We start from the raw sequence: 10,977 nt of genomic DNA, 5'->3' as shown, positions 1-10,977 counted from the left end.
TCTCATAATAGTATTTAATAGGAATTATTATTTTCTTTAATGCATATAATGAATAGAGGAATGCTTTAACATAGAAAGTCAGCACAAAATAGTTTTGAATAGATGTATAAGAAAGTTAAGATATACTTAAGTCACCTCTTCCGACCGCCTAAGTTTTGCTAAGATTGTCAAATCTTAGCACGCTTCTAGTTACGGTCTTAAGTTTTAGACTGTACTTAAGTCCTACTTAAGCACGGTCTTAAACTTAAGTAGCCTTTATGTTACGACCCCCTGGTCGCGGCCAAGAGTGGTCTTATAATTTTTAGTAGCAAAATATGAGTAAACCAGGGGCTCGTAACATAAAGCTTGCTAAGTTTTTGACTTAAGTAGGGTCGTAAGTACCTTTTAGGCACAATCTTAGGACCTGTCTAAGTACTACTTAAGTATGTCTTAAACCGTAACATAAAGCGAACTAAGCGAGGTCTTAGCTAAGTCAAACTTCTGTTAAAAATATTTCATATGAGTCAACCAATGGATTTTGATTTTATATAGATATATTGCTAAAAGTTATTCAGTTAGGGTTTTAATTAATTACATATTAATGTTGACGTCCTTGCCTATCGGTTTAAGTCATGATAGATTAGATTTCGTACTAAAATTATAATTATATTCGGAATGTTTGGAAACAAATACCGCACGGTCAGAAAGTGGCGATTTGTGGTTCATGGTAAATGTACGACAATTGTTTTATCACATGAGATGTTTTCAGTTTACCTTTTGTAACTCTTTTTGTTTTGACAAATGTTCACTTACCCTGTTATTATCGCAGACAAGAAAAGATAATCACCCTTTATCTACTTAAAATTGAAACTCTAAAAAGTTCATTACATGTTGAATTTCTGCTATGTATTATCAGGCCATGCTTGTCAGAAGCAAAAACTGCAGAAGTTTTATGATATACTCATTTGCAACTTAATCAAGGATACAAAAAAAAATCGGGATTTTTTTTCGTTTGTCTCCACTTAACAGCAATTCTCTCTCTCTCTCTCTCTCTCGAACTCGAACTGTCGTGAGCCCTGTCTAAATCCGCACTTGTCGCGTTCTGCATTTATTTTATACTTTACAGAAACTTTTTATAATATTACTGTTACTGTCATCACCCTCTTTCTTTTCTGTTTTTAACAAATTATTTCAACTCATATTTTCAAAGTGAACATACAGATCCATGGTTTATTACTGTGTTCAATTTATTTCTATAACCGAGACCCCACTAATTTCAGACGTATCCCTAAAATTAAATTTTGTATTTACATGAATGCTGTGTAGGGAGTGATCCCTAAAATTATTTTTATTTATTTACATGACTGTATGCTATGTTGGGAGTGATATTGGAATCAGTGATTAGCCCCCCTTCCCCCACGAAAAAATAAAATTCTTAAATCATGCAGCGTCAAATAGAGATAATTATTTTCTTTAATATATATTATGAATAGAGAAATGTTTTAACATCGAAAGTCTACATTAAATAATTCTAAATATATGTACAAGAAAGTTAAGATATACTTAAGTCACCTCTACCGACTGCCTAAGTTTTGCTAAGATTGCCAAATCTTAGCACGCTTCTAGTTACGGTCTTAAGTTTTAGCCTGTACTTAAGTCCTACTTAAGCACGGTCTTAGACTTAAGTATCCTTTATGTTACGACCCCCAGGTTTTTATGAAAGAAATCAACAAGCAGATAATAAAGTTTTCAAATTAATATTCCGATAGATATTCGAAAATTTAATAATGATATTTAACAAAATTAACAACAATTTAATGAATTCATATTTAAAGGTATGGTCTCACAACTACACTTGCAAGATTTACAGATCCCCCAAAGTCAGATAAAATTAAAGTAATTTTCTAATGCCGAATTTCATAAATAATACATAAATAAAATATATTTCTATTAAAGTACTTTGACATTTCACAGATCGTCTGGGAGCGACTTAAACTGAATTAAAAAAAAATTCCACAAATTTCTCCAACAAACTAGACAAAAAAGTTTATTATTATGTTTTTATTTTGAATGAATCAAGTTATATTTTTTTAAAATATATATCAAACAACAGGTGACTTTATCATATGCATGAGCTTCTGTTTTTATTGTCTATACACCGTTTAATAGTTTTAAGCGTTAACAAAAATATTGAAAAAATGGAAAAATCAGCAGATAAACAAAATATAACAAGACATATCTCAGAAGCTAACTTTGTCTTTTGGCAAGATGATAAAATGCAGAAAAGAAAGAAGGAACCACAGAAAAACATGTTTTAAGTTTGTCTTTGTTCAATAAAATCATTATATTGAATTGATGAAGGAAAACAATATTGATGTTCTTACATGTACAAGAAATACAGATAAAACAAGCAGAAATATTAAAATACATGTAATTTTTATTAAAACGTGAGATAACTTTTACAGTTTTACCAATTTCTGATGCAGTTACAAATATTTAAGGATACAATAAATGATAAATTATACAACGATCAGGAATGGCTGTCATCCTATTACAAACATTGAGTGAATGAGCACAAGGCAAGCCATAAATCCCATAATAAAAACTGGAATACAGGATATTCCCACGGACAATATAAACCAATCTGAAAATAAAAACGTAACGCAATGAGCAATAGAATAAGATATTAAATCTGTTGTTCAAAGAACATTGGGCAAGTACATGTACTGATCATGAGTTAGATTAATTTTTTATAACTATTCAAGTATATTAAACGTCATACATACCTGGAGGTGTATAACCGGAGCCCTTGACCGGCTTTTTGACATTAACAAGCAATATTCCTGTAGTTTTATCAGCACTGTCATCACAGCAGAGTTTCACCATATAAGAGTTTACGTCCTTATAAGAAAAGGCGGGATTTGCGCTGGTTAGAATGGAAAAGACGCCGCGGAAAGCGCCTGCCGTCGAGTTCCCAGTAACATTGAAGTTCAGCGAAGGAGGAGACACACTTTCTAGCAAGCAGCAAACCTCGTCTCCAGAGGGATCCTCAACAATCGTGGAGTATAAAACTTGATCTCCGCCAGTCTGCTCAGCAACAGCCATGGAGTTGGGAAGATCCAACATTTCTGGAGGCTACCAAATCACATATGAAAAGTAATTAAAGAAGATTTATCAGACGAGAGAGATTCAACCTCCTCATAAAGAGAACGAAATATACTACAGTTGTGACGAGAAAGAAACTTATCCCGAGAGTATGGGTCTAAGTGATACTTTTAGCCTTTATTGAAAATCGTGCAAGTGAGAAGTTAACTTGCATTTTTCGCAAAAGTAAAAGTTTCATGCAATAGTCTGACACATGTTGAATTTTATAGGGAAGAAACAAAAATTACCATATTTTGTGATTCTACGGAAACTGTCACTGTGGCACTGGTATTACAGGCATCCCTTGCTGCTACACGCACTAGGTAGTCCTTTAGAACTGTAGCTCTCTGCATCTTTTTTGCGATCTTTACTTGTCCTTTAAAAATGCATTAAATATGCCGAATTTCTTTACATATGTCATTTGTTTTAATAAGTTAGTGACATCTTGCAAATACTTCATTCTTATTTGGACACAACCAATTATTGGACAGAAATGTTTTTGAACATACTACATGTACTTATGCTAAAAACGCATGTCTAACACATACCTATTCCGTCCACGACAAAGTATTGAGGGGAGTAATTAAATGCAGGATTGGGGTGCTCCATTACGGTGAAGGTAACATCCTCAGCGTAGTCTACCCCTTCAGCCTCTAACACCATCACAAAGTCACCAACTGCTAAATGGTCAGGGATCTCAGCCGACTGATTTTGATTGTTAAAAGACATTGGTGTATCTGAAAAATTTTACATTTTGAAATAAATACAACGTTTAACCCTCTAATCGTACTTCTGAAAACTTGAAATATTTCACATTTCGAACACATTTTAATTTTTTTTTTAATCTTAGTATTTCATTTTTCTGAACCAAAACTAATAAAAGTATTTCTAAATTAATGAAAACGTCTTATCTACGTGGAATCATCACTACATAAGACCCTAACAAAAATCGGATTAATGATTTACTTGTACTCTTTACTTTCTTAAAATATGAGAATAAGGAAAATTAATAATAATAAAATAATATAGATGATAATAGTAAAGGTAAAGATTAATGAACTCATCTTATTTTTTCAAATTAAAACGACTTTAACTTTATTGGGCTATTAAGTGATTAGCCTTTATCTTCTTGTATACTTTTCTAACGAGAAAAAAAAATTTGATTTCATTACAAACTTTTGATCTGTATAAACTTGAGATCTTGTGCACCTACTTTCAAATATATCATAGACAGTTTAAATCCTACTAGTACTATAATTTTTCCTTCAGATTTTTTAATTTTCATTTTGAAAAATAGTCATTATAATCCTCAATATAAATTTTAAAAGCGTTGCATATTCATGTTTTAAAACTTTAAACTTAAATAACACACAAAAATATTCGTAATTTCATTTAACGCTTAGTTCTTTGCCCCTAGAAAAGATGATAAACAGATTTTTGTCATTTTGAAACTGGATATGATCTTACTTTCCTCAAGGCAAGCTTTAATAGCATAAGCAGTGGTATTGACTACAGTTCCCTTGGTTTTCCAATCGAACAAGTCCCCTCTGATTAAATTTTTGGCAGAGTACGCTTTTAACCCCTCAGCACAAGGTCCTATACAATTTCCGTTTGTGATTATATTGCCATCATCATTGTCTGCCAGAGAGCGCCTACAATTACACATTTATCAATAAATTTAGTAAAACATCAAAAAGGGTTTGTATAATACAGTTAAGCCTCATTATCGTGAAAAAAATGATGCAGTCAAGCCTAGTTAGCTCGTTTTAGATTTAACCGAGATATCCAAGAATTCAAGATAACAGAACTCAACTCCATTTCAAGTTGAAATATAAGTGTTAAGAAAGAGGCAAAAGTATTAGACCTCTTTGCCATCTTGTCCTTTCTGTAGCATAAAAATATATGGGAAAATGTCGACATACATAAATAAATGTTACATAAAAAATGAAATTACTTTCAAAAGCATTTGCAACCTTGACTCTACATATTTTTCACTCTATGATTAAAAATATCTATTTACGTAGTAAAACCGAATAAATCAAAATGATAATTAGAAAAAATCAAAAATGGATGCATGGATCTTACCACCCAATTAAGTCACCGTCTAGAACAGCAATCCTTTCATATTCAACAACTGTGTAGGTAGTCGTATTGACACCTTTAAAACAATTGAGAAATTTATGCACATATATGATTTTTTTTTCATTTCTAGAGAAACTAATATCATTTTGAAAATCCTAAATATTGCACAGTTCAACATGAAAATATAATTTCATTTACAATCAAAAAACCGTTTTCTTTTATTTTTCAGAACTTGATGAAATTAATACCTTCAACATAAAGTGTGTTGAAAGCTACCAGCTTATAGTTATTGCCAGAAGGTCTCCACACCATAAAATCTATCCATCCAGACCTCGAATAGGAAAACTCCCATGAAGTAATACGTGAGCAAGATGTTATTCTGAATACAAAATCCGTCATCAGGTACATCATTCCTAAGAGTAAAATGTAAAGTGTTCCGTCAAAATTCATAAAATTAAAAAATCAAAAATACATGTAGCTCAGTATAAAATGAGAAACTTTTCCATACAGAATTGCAAACAGGAATGTTTGGCAATAAGTACCTCTAGATCCGCTAGTGTATGCCGTCAGATCCTCGGGATAAAGATAAATTAAGCTGTTTAGACATGGAGCAGCTAGAAAATGAGGAAAAGAATATATTTGTAATTTTTCCATCTTAAATCCTGCATTATAAATTTCTCAGAAATATATTCTATAATAATATTACGATGTTTGATTAAAGAGAATTTTAACGTAAGATAACATAGAATAATTGATGAATTTAATCGATTCCTTCCTTTATCTCGAGTCACTTGCTTAGAGCCTCAACAACTGCAGCTTCAATGGAAGGTAAATCTTCACGAAGAAGTAACGGTTAATGTCATCAGACTTACCAAAAACTAAATGAATATAAGTATTAAGTGCATTTAAAAAAAACGAACCTACATACCTACAAACATGCGGCAGCCAAACTTGTTCGAAAATTCGGGGATTACTGTCAGGACATATTTACTTAACATCATATTATGTCCAAATTTGGTAGAAATATTTTAACAATTATAAATCAAATGTGTGTTAAAAACCAAAGTATCCTGATTATTTTCAAATTTATTGAAAGATAAAAAATGCAAAAAATCAGATTTCAGCTCAGGTCAAAACTTCATAATTTACACTCAATACACTAAATAATCTTTGTAGTTATATCAATATTAAAGTAGACTTCTACATATACACAGATTAATAGGACAATAACACCAATCAAAAGATATGATATGTATTGATTTCTAAAAGTTAATACATGTATACTGTGATGTGAAACCAATTTCATTTTTTGTAGAGAAATCTCTCATATACTGTATTAAACTTTTTGAAATTTAAAACATTTTTTTTTTCATTTTTAAGCACACAAATAATAAATGCGAAGAAAAAAAGAAACGTCGTATTTTTATGCCCCCGTAAACGAAGTTTCGGGGGGTATAAAGTTTTTGTCGTGACCGTCTCTCTGTCAGTCTGTCTTTCTGTCTGTGTCTCTGTTTGTCCGCAAAAACTTTAACCTTGCCCATAACTTTTGATTTAGTGGAGCTATGGCATTCATATTTCACATGTGTATTCCTTGTGACAAGACCTTTCTTTGGGTACCACCAATTTTGACCTTGAAGTTTGACCCACTTTTACACAAAAATTTTGAACTTTTACTTTGGCCATATCTTTTGAACAGTATATACCAGGGCATTTATTCTTGATATGTGTCTTTTTGTAGAAAAGACCTTTCATTGGATACCAACAACCTTGACCTTTTGACCTTGACCTTAGATATTTCTGTACTTATAACAAAACCTTAAACTTGGTTATATGTTTGAACAGATAGCGCTATGGCTTTTATACTTCACATATGTTATTTCTGTTAGATTACGCTTCATTGGATACCAAGAACCTTGGCCCTTTGACCTTTACCTACTTTAAAATTACAACCTTGACATAATTTTTAGAGGATTAGTAATAGTGCTTTTATACTTCACATTTTTAATCCTTGTGACAAGTCCTCTCATTTGATACTAAAAACCTTGACCTTTTGACCTTGACCCTGGAGTTAGACCCACTTTTACACAAAAATTGCAAACTTTTACTTTGGCCCTAATTTTAAACAGTAGATACTAGGTATTTCATTTTTCAAAAATCACTTCTTTTTGGCAAGTCCTTTCATTTGAGACCAAGAATTTTGACCTTGACCTTGGAGATTCCCGTACTTAGGAAAAAATTTTAACCTTGGTCATAACTTTTGAACGGTAAGGGCTAAGGTTTTCATACTTCAAGTATGCAATCCTTGTGAGAAGACCTTTCATTGGACATCAACAATTTTGACCTTGCCCATGGGCCTTATGTTTTATTTCACACATGTATTTTTTCTGAAAAGGCCTTACTTAAGGTACCAACATATTTGATCAGTATTAGAGAAAGCTTAACCTTCACTATGTTGCCATACAGGGGCATCAGTGTTTCACAAACATATCTTGTTTTTAATACAAACGCCTCTTGAAAGTCTCTTGGAAGTGACATATTATAACTAGATGCTGTCATGAGACAGTAATACCCGCACTAAGGTGTTTGCCTCTAAATGCACACTCCTCTAAATTGGGCTTTACCAAGGAAAAAGTCAATATAATTCAATAATTTACATAATAGGGCCTCCATGTATTCATCAAATTGAACATAATATTCTCAAGTGAACATGTGACCCATGGGCCTCGATCTTATAGGTACATGTATTTCATATTCGTAATTCATTATCAGTCTGAAATTAAACAACAGAATTTAATTTATGATGTAAATTAGGTTTGATACAAGGGGGGGGGGGGGTATAAATTTTTGGCCCATAATTGGAACTTTTTAAATCTATTTTCTCATATAGATCAACAACAAATATTATTCAAATTAGTGTAAAGCGTTTTTGATGATTTTTTTCAAAATGTACAAACTTTCTTATATTTGATTAGGCAGAAACACCTTGAAAGCTGCCATATACCATGTATACCCAATCAATTTAGTCAACCCCCACCCCTCTCCCATCAACACACACACACACAAACACACCCTATTTTCCTGTTTTTGGAAATAGGCCTAGATGGCAAAGTTAAGATAAAACATCTTTTGTAAATAATAATTTTAAATTTGTTCTTATACTATAAATGTCAGCGGCGTATATTCCTTCCTGTTCATGTGTAGGCTAATGTGAATCGGAGATTCACCTGAGGCGCGAAGCACCGAATGGGGGTAGGTACGGGAGGGAGTCGCCCCCTCCCGTTGGTGGGGGGTTTTCGGGGACCTCCCCGAGAAAATTTTGAATATTAGATACAAAATCATGCGATTTTACGATAAAAAGATTTTTAAAACGAATATATAAAAAAACTTTATAGGATTATAAATTCTTGTAGTACCACAGAAAAAAAAAACAAATATTGTTCTGTAGGAAAATTTGTATTTTTTAAAATCTTTTTTTTAATCTTTTTTATATTATTGCGTGATATAATCACCTTTGCTCTCATTCTGTTTTTTGGCTGTCCTGTTCATAATTAAATGTAACTGATTTTTTTTGCTATTTGACTTAAAATGAAAAAAAATTAAAAAGATAAGACCTATAATTTTGAAGCAACTTTATTAATAACTCTTACTTTCAGAGATATATATGTATGCCTTATATATTTTTGTAATCCTTGAGAAAATGATGTGTAGGCTACAGCCTTTTAGCCTATATGGAATATACGCCACTGAATGTATCTGAAGACCTGCATCACATTGGGCTTGCGTCACGTACCCAACTTAAATACTAGTTTTACCATTATCATTTTTAGATAGCACTGCACGTGCAGTACTAGTGTTGTGTACACATCATTGCATGTGTGTCAGTAGGAATTATTTTGTGTTTTAATTGGATTATATTTCATGAAGTTGGAGCTATGGCAGTCGGTAAGTACACGTTTTGGTATAGATTTGGGTAAAATAGTCTGAAATGCAACTGGTTAGGTTAAAGTTTAAAGGACCAAAGGTCATCCGATGCTGCAATAAGACGAATTTCACATTCTGAAGAGTTATCGCCCGTTATCGACGTTACATTCAGTTACAAGATACAGAATTTTTTTTCTGGCAGACCAGAATTTCCTGAGAAGCAAATAAAAGGAGAAGTTATGGTGGTGTCTGTTTTCTAGGTTGGAGGGCATCCAAAGTCTTTTTTATATTATAGTCTTGCAAATTCAGGGGGGGGGGATCTCCCAATCCACTCCCAGTCCCTGTAAACAGTAATGGCAAATGATCATGTGACTCCTAAATAGTAGGAAACTTTTTCCATTTGACCATACATAATTTTGCGCTTTTTGTGTTATTCGGTTAGGTAAATTTAATGGTATAAAGGTTTTGAACAACCTGGAGGTCATCCCCACTCTCCTAATGATTCTAACTGGAAATGTTCACAATATGACTGCATTAAATTAAATAAAAGTGCATCAGTGATAAGATTGCTTGACATTTCATTCATCAACCTATCCTCCTAGAATTAGGAATGAAAATCATTCAGAGAGATGGACCACATTAAAGTATTTGTATATAGGCTATTAACATTTTTTTTTTAAAAAATGTAAAACAAGTAGAACGTAGTTTGCATACATGTCATGAATAAACAGGGGTCTGGGATGGGGTGAGGGGAAGGATCGAGTTCCTGTCTCTTTACGTCTTAATGGTTGAAAACTCCTAAAATGAATGTTGACCTCAAATCTGACTTGTCCTCATTATTTTTCAAGTGGTGGTGTCTCCATTTGAGTGAAAAATTCCTGAGAGGGATGTTTAACAACAAACAAACAATTAAATGACATAAAAACACAATATTGATTTGCGTTAAGAAATATGCAGGGGATTTTTTCCATCATAAATCTTCTTCTCAAGAACAGCAAGGGAATTATTGTCCCCCGTTTTGGGGGAAAGGGAGGGAACCTTAAATCTTATTTGTCTGTCAGTCTGGCCATCTTTGACAGTATGTGCATCTGTCATAATAAATTTACCCTTGATCATAACTTTTGAATAATATGAGATAGGGCTTTCATATTTCACATGTACATTACCACAAAACTTTCTAAATAAACTATGATTTTTTAACCTAAGTGAGACCTTGACCTTAAAATTTTACCTACTTTCCAAAAAATAACATTTTAAATTAATCATTTTGAAAGAGAAAAGATATGGCATTTAAATTATACATGTATATTACATGTGAAAAGACTTTTCTAAATATATCATGACTTTTGACTCTGTGATCTTGACCTAGAAGTTTAACCTACTTTTCAAATATATATAACTTAATTTTGATTGAAAAGAGATGGGACTTTCATATTTGACATGTACTTTACCTGCAACAAAATATTTCGAGCATGCGATGATTTCCCCCCTTTGACCTAATTTTCATAAAGTGACATATGATAGGGGTGCATATTTGATACACAATCTGCCATAAATTATGGCATTCCATTCACTTAAACACAGAAAGCAGAGGACCACAATTCTTTGAATTTGCTTGTATAATCTTGATATGGAAACATCCTCATAAGATGTAGATTCAAGTTTTTTATGCTACGCCATGATTAGGAATACATGTATTAGTTTTTGTCATGTCCGTCCTCCACCCTTCCATATGTCTTTCCATCGAGCTCAAAGAAATTACTTTCTAGATATTTTTATCAAAGTTCATATGTTGATGCATATACTGATGTAAACTATCCAACTACGGCAAAATTGTTGTCCCCCGCTTTC

At 32.5% G+C, this 10,977-nt stretch overlaps 1 protein-coding gene across 1 annotated transcript; it reads right to left on the bottom strand.

The window, feature by feature from the left end:
• Window positions 1–2,446: 2,446 nt before the first annotated feature.
• Window positions 2,447–6,203, bottom strand: LOC134247585 (uncharacterized). Its single transcript, XM_062729922.1, has 9 exons — window positions 6,134–6,203; window positions 5,748–5,819; window positions 5,454–5,618; window positions 5,209–5,281; window positions 4,591–4,775; window positions 3,672–3,860; window positions 3,372–3,499; window positions 2,766–3,114; window positions 2,447–2,623 (listed from the first exon to the last, which is right to left on the bottom strand). The coding sequence occupies exons 1-9, from the start codon at window positions 6,201–6,203 to the stop codon at window positions 2,523–2,525; spliced, it is 1,332 nt and encodes a 443-aa protein (XP_062585906.1). The 3' UTR covers window positions 2,447–2,522.
• Window positions 6,204–10,977: the final 4,774 nt, after the last annotated feature.

This window comes from Saccostrea cucullata, unplaced genomic scaffold (assembly GCF_032062105.1).
Source record: "Saccostrea cucullata isolate Sc308-1 unplaced genomic scaffold, CSIRO_AGI_Scuc_v1 ctg6546, whole genome shotgun sequence".
NCBI lineage: Eukaryota > Metazoa > Mollusca > Bivalvia > Ostreida > Ostreidae > Saccostrea > Saccostrea cuccullata.
Note: the sequence above shows the minus strand (reverse complement) of the source record. Positions and strands in the feature narration are given on the sequence as shown.

Bases quoted from the DNA above. Each gene is read 5' to 3' on its own strand.
- LOC134247585 (XM_062729922.1), bottom strand. From the start codon at position 6,203: ATGTTAAGTAAATATGTCCTGACAGTAATCCCCGAATTTTCGAACAAG. The intron at 5,282-5,453 runs GTATTAATTTCA...ATTGTTTTAAAG, and splicing joins CAACACACTTTATGTTGAAG to GTGTCAATACGACTACCTAC. The intron at 3,115-3,371 runs GTAATTTTTGTT...GTGATTTGGTAG, and splicing joins CCGTAGAATCACAAAATATG to CCTCCAGAAATGTTGGATCT.